Source organism: Melospiza georgiana, chromosome 7, assembly GCF_028018845.1.
Source record: "Melospiza georgiana isolate bMelGeo1 chromosome 7, bMelGeo1.pri, whole genome shotgun sequence".
Taxonomy (NCBI): Eukaryota; Metazoa; Chordata; class Aves; order Passeriformes; family Passerellidae; genus Melospiza; species Melospiza georgiana.
In genome coordinates, this window is record NC_080436.1 from 13,950,396 (window position 1) to 13,966,048 (window position 15,653).

At 40.2% G+C, this 15,653-nt stretch overlaps 1 protein-coding gene across 1 annotated transcript; it reads left to right on the plus strand.

Annotated features, from left to right (window-relative positions):
• Positions 1-9,322: 9,322 nt before the first annotated feature.
• Positions 9,323-14,746, plus strand: C7H2orf69 (chromosome 7 C2orf69 homolog). The gene is made up of 2 exons (XM_058027866.1): positions 9,323-9,634; positions 11,304-14,746. The coding sequence occupies exons 1-2, from the start codon at positions 9,323-9,325 to the stop codon at positions 12,141-12,143; spliced, it is 1,152 nt and encodes a 383-aa protein (XP_057883849.1). The 3' UTR covers positions 12,144-14,746.
• Positions 14,747-15,653: the final 907 nt, after the last annotated feature.

Below are 15,653 nucleotides of genomic sequence, written 5' to 3' on the forward strand. Positions count from 1 at the left end.
ACAGACACATGACAGGTATCTTCAAGAACACAGTATTAAAAATATTCAGTCTTCATGCAAAGTCAGTCTAATTTCTTTGTCTCCAGGTGACATCTTATTCACAAATATCCAATATATTCATGCTTAATTTCTTTTACTTTGCTACCTTTTCTTTTCCTTTATTGCAGTTGCTAAAAATGAAGACCTTTTACAAATGCAGCTCTTTATTGAAAACAGACAAGATGTACTTCATTAGCTCCCTTTTATCCACCCACATCAGATTCATTGTCCATGTTACAAAGTAACACCTAAATAATAATTCATGTTCCAAAGATGGGCCTCTTGGCCTTCCTGTGAAGTGTTCTGCATGAAAGAGCAAGAAAAATGAGCTAATTTCAGAAAGACTAAACTTTCCACTACTCAAAAATGAGCCTAAGAGATAACTACACAAATTCCTTTCAGCAGCAAGTAATGATTGGCATACACTTTTCTTTGGGCAAGAACAATTAAATTAAAGTATCATTGTGTTTTAGGATGATCAAAACTGAATCCATGTTCAAGATTTTAGCTCCAAAACTTTGAAATACAATTAATGAGCACTTCTCTCTCCAAGTCACCAATGTCTGTTGCTCAAGAATAAGATGTTAAAGTTCAGTCTCCTGGACTCAACTTCACACTGCAGAAAAAAAGGGAACTATTCCTATGGCTTTGGGACAACAGCACATTTAACAAAAGTTTCCTAGCTGCACACAAAATGAAAACATCTTGCTTGTAACATTCCTTTTAGCAAGCACTTTAACAAGAGTCTCCAGATTATAATCAAGCTTCTAACCGAAAGAATAAATGCTGACTCCTATTTATAAGAAAAGTGGGATAAGTCAACCAATTCTAAATGTTCTGCTGTTCACTGCCAACTAGATCAAATTCATGTTCTGAATTAAATATATAAAAAACAATTTAAAATGTTTTCAACTGTTTACAGTATCAATCCAAACCAAAATAGTAGTACCTTAGAAGACCAGATTTTAAAATGAGAGAAAAACAAAGTGGCATTATATAGACCCAAAAGCATACACTGGATTCCTGATTTATTTGCCACAATTCTATTGATAAAGGCCTGTGGTCCTGTATGTCAGGCAATCCTTCCTAGGTGTAGCTGATGTTTCTTTTGTTCTGGTTTGACCAGAAGTCCTTGTTGGAGGTTCTCTAAGCACCCCCGGCACTTAACTCTTACTGGGCCCAATTCTCTTCTTTTTCTACAAATGACATCTGGCCAAAATCTACAATAGATCCTTTTGTGTAACTTTTCTTCTCTTCAGCAGATAAAGTTTTTGTGTTTCTATTGCTTTGCAAAGAATAAATGTCTTTATAAGAGAGTTTACTTATGTTGACATTCAGCACCTCCCACACCTTACAAAATGGAAGGGGGAATAATTATGTGATTCTAGTGATCCATCAAAGACTGATGAATCACAATAATGGTTTTAATAACTGACCAGCAATCCAAAGCTTGAGTGACTAATGTACACTTTTCAAGTTTTAAAGCTTATCACTAGAAATGTGCCTAAAAGTGCCAGGAGGAGAGTCCTATCGTGACAGACAAACTTAATCCATGCTGCAAAGGGCTGATGATCCACTCATCATTTGTCTGTTCATGAAAAACAGAAGAGATTGTATTGCAGATTGACACCATTCTGATATCTAATTCTTGGCCTACTCACTCCTAATAAATCCCACAGAGAAACACAAAAACTGTTTGAAAACAGTTTGCAAATAAATCAAATTATTTTAGTCAGTTATTCAGTACTAAAGTCCTACTAATTTCCTTACGGATAAAGTAAACACAAAGCTTCAAGTTTCCCTGGCAATCCTGCCACTTAAAAACGGGCAAAAAAATAGGACAAATCCCCCCACCACTGCAAACCATCCAGCTGGTGATCCTGATAGCTACAGACTACAGTTAACTGATAGTGATGTAAACTCCTTATGCCAGCTTGCTTAAGCACAGAAGCACAAATGCACATAATTAAGATCTGATGTTTGCTTTTTCCTCCAAACACAAATGCAGTATTTGTGTTTGAGCACTGGCAGTAACAACTGTGAACTATGCTATTAATGCCTGATTTAAAAATGCTTGTGGCAGAATCCTGTCTAGAGGAACAAAAATAAAATGTATTCAGACAAAGCAACAGTGAAAAGTGCATTAAGAAAATTAAAAGCAGTGATTACAGAAGAAAATCATGTATTCTCCTCTCAAAGTTATTTATGTATAACATTTCTTAAAATGGATCCAAACACTGCCATTCTCAATAAAAACTAAATTTCTGAGAGGATATATTTTTAAAGTATATGGGAATCCTTGTTTTATTAAAAGGAAGAAATATAGATCAGTACCCTTCTTGCTTATTTTCCTCAAGCATTTTTCAGGTTAAATAAATTGGTACTAAAGGGTCCAGGAACCTAGATAAATTTATGGCTTCATTTATTAACTCAGGTTTAAGAATTCGTAGCTCAAAAAAATACATCACAGAACTGAAGTTTTTTAACTTCAGTAAGGGCACAATGAAAGCTGTCTGCAGCTTACAGAAGCATTTCACACTAAACTGAGGTATCCATTTACTAAACAGTCTCCCCAAATGACCTCTGGCTCTAAATCAGTATCTGAAGGTGCATCCTTTCACTGAGGATCCATGGATTGCAGCTGTCTGTTGCAAGTGGCTATAGCAGGACTATATGAAATTGTCCTCTCACCTGATCCTATTGAAGCCTTCTGTAGTGTTTGCTAATGCAATATAAAAGCATCCTACAGCTTAGTCTTTTCTGTGAGATATGCACACAAAAATATTCTGGAAATTGTTGTTCTTAGCTTTTCAGGCCATACAAGGCTGAACACAGCCAAAGCAGAGGCTTTGGAAAGCCACAACCCAGATAGGCAGAAAACATCCATCCTCTTATCTCACTGGAGGGGAGGGGGGGGGACTTGGTAGCCACTTCTGCCAAAGCATCCTGCCAAAATTTTTCAATTCATATTGCTTTTTAGTCAATTGCTTCCTTTTCAGTCAATTGCAATTCATTCACATTGCTTCCACTGCCAGATTTAACAAAAACAAGTTCTCCCAAGGTAGCACTAAATAAATCTTGGTAAGTTAAGGAGAGTTTTTTGTTTGGTGACGTGATTTTTTAAATGTTTGTTTGATTTGTGGTTTTAGTTGGCTCTTTTCCCTCAGAAAAACACAAAAGAGCAAACTTATACCAGCTAGAAACACTGAATGTCACTGGGTATTCTGAAGATGGACTTTTATTGCAAATGCAGCTGAGTGATGTCTGCATAGGAACCTCCTAACAGAATAAAACATCATTCTGCATGTACTTCACAAGGCCTTAGAACAACAAGACTAGGGAAGCTTCCTATCACAGGTAGATTTGGCTTTAGGTCAACATGGCCTGCAATTTGCTTTTCAGTCTTAGGTGTCACAGGTGCTTGCTTGAAAAGAATTAGAGAATTACAGAATGGCTAAAGCTGGAAGAGGCATCCTGAGACATCCAGACCAAGGCACCTTCTGACAGCAGGTTGAGCTTGGGCAGATGGCTCTGGACATCTGAAGGTCTCCAAGTTTGGAGACCTGGCCCAGTGTATCATCACCCTTACAGGAAAGAAATATTTCCTTATATTTAAATATAGCTTCTTGTACATCAGACAAGTGGGAAATAAGCCTCATCTTCTAATCACAGGAAATCCTTTTGGGACAAGACTTAAAAACTCCTTAAGAACATGAAAAAAAAAAATAGGTACAGTCTTAAATCAAAAGGAGCTGCTTTAACAAAAACAGATTGTTATGGGCATCATCTGGAGATGTGCTTACCACTGCTGCTTGACTACTTTCATGCTCTAGAGGAAGATAAAAATTTGAGATTTCTAGTATGCAGTAAATAGCAAAAACTTCAATTCACCATATTGCACAAACATATAAATAATTTTCTGCCTGCATTTAAAAACAAGTCTTTTGATAAAGTTGATCAGAAGCAGGTGCTTAAATACTTTGATTAACAATAACTTAACTTAGAGATACCTTTACTTACAGCTTTATATCTATTACATGTGCTGAAATATTCCAAGTCTTTCTACAAATAAAAGGGAAATTCCTCATCCATGTAAAGTACCAACTGTGACAGGATTATTTGCATTAAGAGCAATGAAGAATTGCCTGATACTCTAAAGTAACAAACATTGCCTGTTACATACTTTCCATTGTCATTACATATTGGAGAATATAACTGGAAGCTGAAGAATCTGTATCCACTGGATATCATATGGCTAAGTCCATTATTTCATATAAACATATTCTATTTGAATAATATTTTTTTACTATCAGCATCCCATAAACAAATGAGCCAGCACAGAGTCCTGAGCTTATGCAGTATTCTTCCTAAGTGAATACTGTGCTCTGACAAACAAATTATTTCAAGCTGAGGACCTACTTGCCTACTATTTGTGTAGAGGTACCATGCAAGCAGCATCTCAAACCATTTTTGGAAGGAAAAACTAGAGTGGATGTGGTATAAATTCCAGAAACCCATGGTGCAAGGACACTGTCTTTGGCCAAATTCTGACCTTATTTCTGTGCATGTGGCAATCCAAGTTAAAAAAAGGAATGGCAGAAATAAGTCTCATGTTGAATACATTGCAATATACCCATTTACAAAGCCAGAATATTCTAAGGAAAAGAAGAAGGGAAATTGGGATACAAGCACACACAAGCCAAAATCTCAAACTTTCACTGCCAAACCTCAGACTGCAGAAATGATTAGGGGACTGAGCGTTGTCCAATTCTTTAAGCAAAAAAAATCCCCTTTTATTACACTCCTTGGGCCACTGTGCATTCTTTTAAATCCCAAACAGATTTCCTAATTTATGTTGATTTACACCAGGCAACGCAGAGCTTCCTTAAATCCTAAGGTTTTTGTACACTTAGATAAAAAGCAAAGCACAGAAACTTGTCATTGTTCCATGAACAGCAGAACTACCAATTTTATTTTTGTTTAGGAACTCCTGCCCTTTGCTCTTAATTTTTCTATTAAAGTAACTCCAGTGCTTTCTACTCATTGTGTCTTCTGAGCAGGACAGAGAGAGCACATGCAGGTTCCAGTGTGTAGTCACCACACTGAACTTCCAGCCTATGTTCAAACACACTGCATAAAAGCTGAATTCCCCCAGCTTTCCTTCAGTAGAGGCATTCATTTGAATAATCCTAATCTATTAATTCATCAATTTCCCCAGTTCTTCCAGATTATTTGCTCTGCAAGTCCTACTCTTCACTAACAGCAGCCAACAGAGACATGGAAAATGACTGATAGAAAGGTATTGGAAATGTGGACAGAATCAAGATTAAACAAAACCAATTTCCACAGGGAAACAAAAGGAAAAAAAAGGTGTTATTAACAATACAGTAGTTTCCAAATACTTTATACATGCTGATTTTTTCAGCACTAAAAACCCAAGATCCTATATCCTGTTCTTTAGCAGCTTCTTCATGCAGCTGACACTGAAGAAACACAGATTTACTTTTCATGCTGAAAAGCTTTTATTCTCACTTTCATACAACTCAGTAAATTGCCCAGAGAGAGATTTATTCTCTGCTATGATCTCCTGAATATCTTATACCTACACAAAAGATGGATGCTGGCAGGCAGAGCTGGTAGTAGGAATTTCAGAAGTAAATTGTTTAGTACTTACAATGCAGCATAATAGCTGTAATTTCATTTGAACTGTTGCCATTGATAGAGCTACAAGCCAAGACCTGGGCATTCATCACTGTGCAGCCACTGAGAATCCCTCTGTGCACGCTTCACCACAGATGCAGGTAGCTCAGTCCCGAAGTGTTACTGTACCTGAGAGAGTGACAAGCCAGGCCTGGCACTCTCTCTCACTACTGAAAGACACAGGTGGATATCAACTGCTGAGGAGTTTCCCATCAGTATTTAACAGGTGTTTTCACAGCTATTCCCATCCTCTGCCAAAATGCAAACTAGCAATTTCAACACATATGCATTGGAAAATGTTTAAAAGGAAACTAAAATAAAGTACACAGATATGCAAATATGTGCATATATACACTGCACATTAGTTGGGCAGGAAGAATGTTTTTCTGCAGCATGCTCCTCTGAAATATTGCATGTCCTACATATGAAGGCATAGAAATTCAAGTACCTTAAATACTTGGCTAAAGGTATCACATCAGCAGGTAGCTGTTCTTCACCTAGACTTTTGGTGAAGCAAATATTAAAATGGTTTCACTTAAGTGCTATGATTAAAACAAACTGCAGATTGTTTTCTTAGTCTAAAAAAAGTATACAACCTGAATTCTATTCTATGCTGTTTATATATGCCCTGAATGGAAGCTCAGGATTAGCATACATGCTATAAAGGCAATTTCAGAAAAATTGCCTTGAGTACAGCAAAGACAACTTTTGCTGTGTATCCTTTCTACTCAAACTGCAGATTTGGCTGTCTCTGACAGGTTAAACGAATTAGCCACCCTGCAGGCAGCCCCAAGGGTCTATATGGGAACTCAGACACTGAAGAGGTGAAAAAGCCATTAGCTCTCTCCAGAGGAATTAGTTTATATAAATGTCTCTCATCACTGCTAATCAACCATGATAGACATTCTTTCTGCCAAACTCCCTGAGGTGTAAAGATCTGCAAAGTCTGAAAAAATACTATGTACTTCACATCCCTGTCCTACCTACAGGAGGGGGAAATGGGCACTGAACTGCACATCCAGGACAGGCTGTTCTACTGGCAGCCCAGAGGTCAGTGACTGATCCTGTGTATGAAAACTGTGAGGGCTGCTGTGGCCAAAGAAGAGCAGATGTGGTAAGTGAAGTAGCATGTAAAAAGAAAAGGTCTTTCTTCTTACAATAATAGAGAGCATAACAAGCAAACAATTATTAAATAGAAAAATGGAGACGTGAAGCATCACAGAGAAAAGGACAAACATGAAGGCTGACAAAGACCTATCAAAAATACAGTATTTTGTGCCTCCATTGGGTGATATGTGTAAGGATTAATACACTCAATTATTCAATCTACTTGCATACTACAACAGCCACATGACAAAGATTGGAAGCAAACTCAGAGCAATCAGTCACCATTATAATTTATAATATGTCACAGAAGACTTCTTGGATCTTCTTGAGAGTAGGAATAAAGTGGTGCTTTCTATTTTAAGTGGGGAAAAAACAGGTCATGTACACCATTATTTCCTATAATCAAAAGCGAGTCCATTTCACAATTTTGGTCATGCTCTATGTCTGAATTCTGACTAAGATATGGACTAATTTCCATGCTCTCCCATAAGGCTCATGTAGCATTTTGGATGAAGATGAAAGCCTGTCTACAACCTTATGTATTAACTTTAGTTACTTGGTCCCAGTTGCATAATGAACACACCATGGTTAAATAAGTATTTCTGGGCAGAAGTAGCAGCATGCCCTTTTGGTTACTGTAACTATCCCCACAATGTGAATAATGCCTGTAAAACTCTTCTGGGCAAGCTAATCTCTCATCTGCAGAAACCTCTGGAGAGAATACAGGCCACCAGAGGAGAATAGCACAGATTTTTTCTCCACAGTGCTGACAGTAATTATTCATGTTTCTCAACAATAATTACCAAATTTAAAACTTTCTTCTGCCTGCCCACTTCTCTCTAGTGGATCCCTGCTGTTTCATCAGTTATCAATAATCATAGTAGAGCTGAGCCTGTGCAAACAAACCTTAGCAATCAAGGTCCACATATCCAGATTTTCGGAGCACAGCCATTTTGCTCTATTTCTGTAGGCATTTTTTGGAAATTATCTGCCTCATATGAGAAAAGCAAAGCACTACTTTCTTCTTATGCATATGCATTTCAAAGATCTTATCCAGTATTTCTTCAGCAGAGTACCTAGTAGAGAACAGAAGTGAGAAGGTTCCATTAGTCCACCTAATTAAGTTTTAGTGTCAGCATGGACCTGAACAGCTCAAAACTGGACTGAGAAAATCTGTCTCCACGAACTGAAACAAACAGTTGAGTGAAGGAGCTAGAGATGTTTTCCTAAAAAATTTTGCTTCATTAGCAGAAGGATTGTGAAAGTTTCCACTCGGATCATAGCCTTAGGGCATGCTCACAGAGAAAAAAAAATAAAATCTGGAAAACATCCTACAACAATATGTCCAGAATTCAAACCAGGCGAAAGAGGATGGATGTGCTTGGGAAAAGGCCGAAGTGAGCACCTGAGTATTTCTGTTCGGACACAGACTCCGAACCGCGCCGCGCCACCTGCTGGTGACCAAATATTGGATTTTTTTCCCTAGTCTTTGAGAAAAAAAGCTGTAACCGCATCAAAAATAACTTCCATACAAAAACGTCGGGACAGTTAGGATTAAAAAAAAAAAAAAAAAAAAAAAAAAAAGCTGTCTTAATCAAAAACCTAAATCACCAAAAGTTTTAATTAAACTCTGCTGTTCATATAAAAAAGCCACTCTGAAGTATTCTATTTTCCGACAAGAAGAAACCAGTCAATAGCTTGATTACTTGATTAAGCAATTAGTGCTTAATTAATTCTCCTTTCTTGAGTGCCTCAGCTAACAGAAGACCGGTTTTGCGTTTGGTAGTTTTGTAGGCTTGCATACAAGTGTTGTTAAGTAGACTAGGAAAATAGAATAACAGAAAAAATATGTGAAATATCAAAATTCTAGAAAAAGGAAACTTAAATGCTTAGAAAGAAACCAAAGGCTCTGTTTGCTCGCTTTGTTTGCCTTGTAAAATACAAGAGTTCTCACTAGCACACATGAAAGCTTTTCTTCCAACTCAGCAGAACTAGTGTATCCAAACCCAGTATTTCAAAGCTAGCTTTTTATTTACTTTTTCTCATACAACCAGCACCTTTAGGAGGCACATACCTTCCGGTTTGGAAATTAACTGCTCCACGTGGAGCACTAGATCCTTTCTGTAAGTTCCTCAGCCCCACACCCTGCGGTGTCGCAGCCCTGCGGAGGAGGCTCCGCGGCCGCTGCCCCATCCCGAGGCCCCCTCAGGGCTCCCGGCTCAGGCACCGCCCCGCGGGCAGCGCGAGCGCCCCTGCTCCCTCGCGGCCCCACGCGCTTCCCGCCGCCGCCTTTTGAACAGCCTCGTGACGTCATCTCGGGGCGGGCGCACGTGCTACGCCCCCTGCCGGGTGCCTCCCGGGGGGCCCATGGGCGGGCCCGATGGGCGGGCCCGGGGCCGGGCCCGTGCGCGGGGGCGGGGCTGGAGCGGTGCGCAGGCGCGGCGCGCGGGCGGGCGGCGCGCGGAGCGGTGCTCCCATGAGCCGGCGCTGCCGCTCGGCCGTCGCCGCGCTGCTGCGGGGGCTTACCGGCCCCGCCGCGCTGTGCCTGGGCAGCGCCATGAGCCTCTGCGGGGCGCCGGCCGCCTGCGCCGCGGGGCCTGCGGGCGGCGGCGGCAGCGGCGGGGGGTTCTCCGCGGCGAGGCTGAGCCCGCCGTGGCTGCGGCTGCCCGAGGTGCCGGGCGCTGAGCCGCACCGCACCAACGAGCTGCTGCTGCTGCTGCCGCCGGCCCCGCGCGGCCCGGCCCCGGCCCCGCAGCACCACGTCGTGTACTTCCCGGGGGACGTGCAGGTACGGAGCGCGGCGCGATGGGGGCCCGGGCGACGGAGCGGGAGCGGGGAAGCGGCGCCGGAAGGGCTGTGCGGGTGGGCAGTGCCCGGCTCCCGCCGCGGCCGTCGGAGCATCTCGCTGCCCCGCACGGTCGGGCCCGGGGAGCGGGAACGGGCCCTTCGGAAACCTCGGCTGTAGCGGGAGGGGAGGGGAGGAGAGTCGTCCTCACAGAATCGCTTAGGTTGGAGTTCATCGAGTCCAGCCTATGACCAACACCACCACACCAGCTACCCTGGCGCTGAGTGCCGTGTCCGGTCTTTCCTTCAACACCTCCAGGGACGGTGACCACCACCTCCTGGGCAATCCACCCTGTCTGTGAAGGGTGCTTCCTAATGTCCCACCTAAATCTCCCCTGGCACAACCTAAAACTGTGTCCTCTTGTCGCCTGAAAGAAGATACCGACCCTGTCTGCCTACAGCTCCTTTCAGGGACTTAGAGCGAGCAGCAAGCGCTCCCCCTGAGCCTGCTCTTCTCCAGGCTGCACACACCCAGCTGCTCCTCACAGGACTTGTGCTCCAGCCCCGTCACCAGCCCCACTGCCCTTCTCTGTAGCGCTGCCTGAGGGTGACAGTGACAGGGATGGCAGTGTCTGGAAGCGTGGCAGAGAGTGTCAATGAGGTGCCCGGTTATTTTCCCCAGGCAGAGCACCGTGCAGGTGTATGGACATCCCAGACCCTGCGCTTTGGGAATTCGACAGGCACTGACACTTTCTCAGCCTGTCCTGAGAAGGCACCTGTGGTCTCTGGAGTTGGCGAGAAATTGCAGAGACTGAAGTGCTGTCCCCGAGCGTGTGGTTATGTGTTATCTCTAACATATCATGTTCTGGTAGCCAGCTAATCTCTATTGTCATTACTGCTTCTCGAAAGCAGAGGTAGTGCCTTCTTCTTCAAGGGAAAATGGCTTTCCCTTCTGTCAGGTAAAGATGCAGCATTTTGTGTGTTTTTATTTTAAAGATTGGGATGGCTTATGAAGACTTGTCTGATTGCCATTCTTGCAAATGGCTTCATTATTCCTTAGTAAAATAAATGAACTGGTATTCTTTGCCAATAAGATTTCAGACATGAGGTTCATTCAAGACTTGGGGTTTAATTTCTTTCCAAAAATGCCCTCTATGGATGTGAATAAGGCAGCAAAAATTTCCTACAGCTGAATGAGAGGGGATATTTTTGTTTCTGTATAAAATCCAGAAAACTTGCTACAAAGTTTTAAGTCTGTTTTTGTTTTGTAGTAAGATAATCAGTAAGATAATCAGATAATTTCTGTAGATAGAGATAATACAGTAAAATTATGTATTCTGTGTCATACTAAGTTGAATAATACTTTCATTTTCTTTTGGTGTGAAGTCAACAAAAATTATTAATATTTTCATGTGCTGACTTTATTGTATTGATCTTGGGGGTATTAAAAATATGTTGTAAAAATATTAAAGTAAGCAAGTCAAAATATACCAGTTTCTTTTATGTGTTTCTTGTTGTGCAAACTTAGAAAGTAGGAGCCTCTAATGCATGGGGGTTTTTTACAGTCCTTTCTGTAAAAAAGTACTCCTTTCTCCTTTATAAACAGGAGTACATTGAAGCTGAATCTTTTCACAATGTAGTAATGCATATTTTCTATTTTTTTAATTTTTCAGAACTATCATGACATCATGTCTTGCCACCCAGAAAACTTTCAGTGGGAGCACTGGAGTTTTGAAAATGTTGCTACCATACTGGCTCGCCGGTTCCCCAATAGCTTTATTTGGGTCATAAAATGTTCTCGAATGCACCTGCACAAATTCAGCTGTTATGACAATTTTGTGACAAGTAACATGTTTGGAGCACCAGAGCACAGCACTGACTTTGGAGCTTTCAAGCATCTCCATGCTTTGCTGGTTAATGCATTCAGACTGTCTCAGAATATTCTGCTGTCCCAGAAAAGTGTGCACGGTGTCAGCAAGGATGCAAAAATAGCTGCTTGTAAATCACAGCCACAGTCTGTTCCTACAACAAATGGCTGCTCCTCCAAAGAAAGGGAGAGAGATTGTGAATGCTCTAATAATTCTGCTGTCAATGTCATGGTCCCCTCTGCTGTGGGTGCAGCATCCTTTACTTTGATTGGCTTCAGTAAAGGCTGTGTGGTTTTGAACCAGCTGCTTTATGAGCTGAAGGAAGCCAAAAAAGACAAGAATACAGATGCCTTCTTAAAAAACATAAAAGCAATTTACTGGCTGGATGGTGGTCACTCGGGAGGAAGCAACACTTGGGTTACTCACCCTGAAATGCTGAAAGAACTTGCAGAGACAGGAATTAAAGTTCATGCTCACGTTACACCGTACCAAGTGTTTGACACAATGAGGTCATGGATTGGGAGAGAGCATGAGAAATTTGTACACATACTTGAAGAATTTGGTGTGGAAATAAATGATCAACTGCATTTTGCTGATGAAGTTCCCTCCTTAGACAACCACTTCAGAGTTCATGAAGTATTTTGAGACTGTATGTATATGAAAAATATATTCTTTGTAGAAGCACTTTTAACACTGTAAATGTTGTCATCTAGATTTTCAGCTTTGAGCAGATGCTTTCTAAACAGAACACTAAATCAGTTCTGTGTTGCTAATAGATGCTATATATAAATTTCTGTAGCATAAAAAGGCTTATTGGGACCCTATAACTATAACAGATGTTGTTTTTTGATTCCTGGGAAAAAAGTGTTATGAAGAACAATCCTATGCATGTTTTTTTGTTAAATGTGAATATTTATTCCTGAACTGTTGGAAGAATTTTTGGTCCTGGATGTCTAATATATACTGCATTTAATGGGACTATAAAGTACTTGGGAATTTCAGACGTGTAGATACTCCAGTTGAGTGCTTCCAGGGCTAAAATTATTGCTCTTTGTCAATAACAGATGTAAGGTTAGTTTTTTGGCGTAAGGAAATTTATTGTAAGAAGAATGTTAGTTATATATTTTGTGGAGACTTGTTTTATTAGGTAATTAAATCTTCCAGTTTTGTAACATTTTTCCTGTTTGAAACAAAGTCACAAATACTCACCTTTGGAATAATAGTGCCAATACATTTCTCTTCCTTATGTGCACCTTGCCATTTCTGTCACTCTGAAGTTTGATTAATGAATTGTGTAGTATCTGCTAGTGAACAGCCATTTCACCTGGGGGCTTGAAAATTGTGATGTAGCTATGTTAAGTAACCAGGAATGTTGATTAGGGTGTAGCTTGTTCGTGCTTCAAGATGCCTTGCTGTTGCTTTGCTAACTTCTGTAAGGACCAGCAGTAATACCTTTGTTATCACATCAAGGGTGACATCCCTACCTTGGGATGGCAAGGTTGTACTTGGTAATTGCTGCATTGATGTTGCTCTTAATCAAGCCATAAGCACACAATCTATCACAAGATGCATTAAAAAAATTCAGACTGTCTTGAGTGTAGCTCTTTCAAAATGCCTCAGTTTTAAAATCTATTATCTCCTTTAAATGTACTGCAGTAGTTGCTTCTAGAGCCATCCAAAAACCTTATTTTTGGAGCCTAATTTTTTCTTACACAAAAGAGCCCCTCTAAATAGAAAGCCAGCCAGATTTGATACAAAAGATGTCATCTGGTTCAGACACCAAACCTGAGTGTACTTAAGAAAGAAATACTGAAGGATGGACAATGACGATATTAATGGAACTTTTCTACTGTTGCAAGTAATTTCCCATTTAGCTACAAAGCTTAAAATCATCCTTAAAGACAGCTGCAACTATTAACAATGAACCAGTAACTCCAAATGATTTTGGATTTCCTGGGAGTATAGGAATACAAAAGCAAGTTAGCAAACCTCTGTGAAGATTACACAAACAATTGTGGCTAAGTTCTGAAAAAAGGCATTTTATTCAACTTTGGTTCTATGTTTGATGGCTTAGTGACATCTCTGCCCTGTTCCTTGTTTCCCATGACTCTTACACTGTGGAAAGGAAGTTTCTTCTATTGGCATCATTAAAACTTAAAAGTTTCCCTGTAGACAACTTTTGGCAGAAATTGTGCACATCAGTGATCACTGAATAATGAGAAAAGTGTGTTGTACTCCTAGGAAAATTTTCTTAACACTCAAAAGATTAAGGGTGATAGAAAGGATTATGCATACAGTGTGCACCTTACAATTTGAAAGAGAACTCTATCACTAATAATTAGATTAATGTACCTAGTTCATCAAAAGAAATCTGTTTTAATTGATGGAGAAAAGTGCAATATGCAAACAAACTCTAAAGAACCTGAAATTTAGTTCCATCTGCTTTTTTATTTTAGGCTGTTTCTTGGAGATTTCATTAAATCCTATTTGTTGATTATCATCTTAATAGGCTTATAAAAACTTTTTAATTTGTTTCAAGGAACATTTTTTCCCTTTATGGTCCTTTTGATAATATTTGCAGCATATGTGAGGAATTTTTCTGTAAAGGAAATATGGGTCACCTAAAGAAGTGGTTTTAATAGAAAGCCTGCAAATGTCTTGAAATATATTTAACCATCCCCTTACAAAATAGTATTTTAAAAAGTAAAGCAACAAAAACTCCAGAACTTTCTATTGCTTTTGCTCCCTCAGTTCCAGACTGACTAGGCTAAGTTGGGTGTGCTAAGACTTGCCCAATCTAATAACACTGCAGATCACAGACCGATTTCTAAACAATTCTGTGCCTGCCAAAACATCAGAACTACGTTGCTGCAAGCTTTTGGAAATAGCTATTAAAATATTGACATTGTCTTCAAAAGTTTCTGGATGGCTGTCCTGTTAAAATAATACTAACCTGTTTGATGGAGGCTGCCTACAATAACTGTTAAATAGGCTCAAGTGTTGCTGCATTACTTTGAAGAATAGGCACTTTGTTGTAAAACTAATCTTGTTATGAGACCTCGTGTTGTGGAGGGAAAACTGACTGGTTGTTTTTCATTCTTTAAACAGCTGTAGTACTCTGTTGGAATGTGCCTCTGTCATTCATTACAATGCATGCTAAAAATAAATTTTGCAAACTATGTAGAAAATAAACTATTTCTAATGGGTGAAACCACTTTGATGTGAGTATAAAACTATTAAACAAGGAATGTGCAGTTTTGTAGATTAAGTTTTAGCAGGTGTTTGTGGAGACTTAGTTTAAAAAATCAGATTTATTTGATGACTTGTCTTCAAGGAGGCTTTGTATTTGTGTAGTCAGCATCCATAATTTTAAAACAGCTTTCTGGCATCTCACAAACACAGGAAAGCTGGCATGAAGCAGTCAAGGGTGGGACATTTCTGTGTTAGGATAAAATGGGTCATAGTTTGCATATGCCCATTTTTTAACATTAACTGTAAAGGCAGTTTTTAATAAGCTTAGATGTAAGTGCCTAAAGTTAGGTGGCTCTCCTGCTAATAGTGCTGTAGTTCAAGACACTTCTGTTTTCTAATGGAGTGAGCAACTTTACACAGTCCATAGTACAACCTAGTAATGACTGGCATTCTTGTATTACATCCTTATTTCTGGTACATTTTGAGACATGCTAACATTTACTAAACTGTAAACTGCTAAATTCTTTTAAAGCAAGGCTTGATTCTATGAACTTGTCCAGATGACTGAAATAATTTTATTTTGTATGAATCTAAACCACTAAAAAGTTTGATAAACTTCTTTCCATCTGGGACTGATTTAGTCAGATCTCTGCAAATGCAAAAGTTGGCAGCATGAAGATAAAATTTACACTTGAGTGTTGAGGGGGCTTGAGAATACCAAGCTGACACCTCCCTTTTGTGAATGGAGACCCAAGGAATGGCAGCAGGCACACAATCAGCACAGTAATTCTCTGTACCAGTACCTTGAGAGGCTGCTGGCAGTTAGAATGATGGCTGTGCAGGCACAATGCTGGAACACAGCTTTGTTGAGCCCTGCAGGCTCTCTGAACCTCTCAATTCAGTCCTAACACACAAAGAATATGCTCTGTTCACCTCTGCAATTCAGACTGGGCCCTCGACATT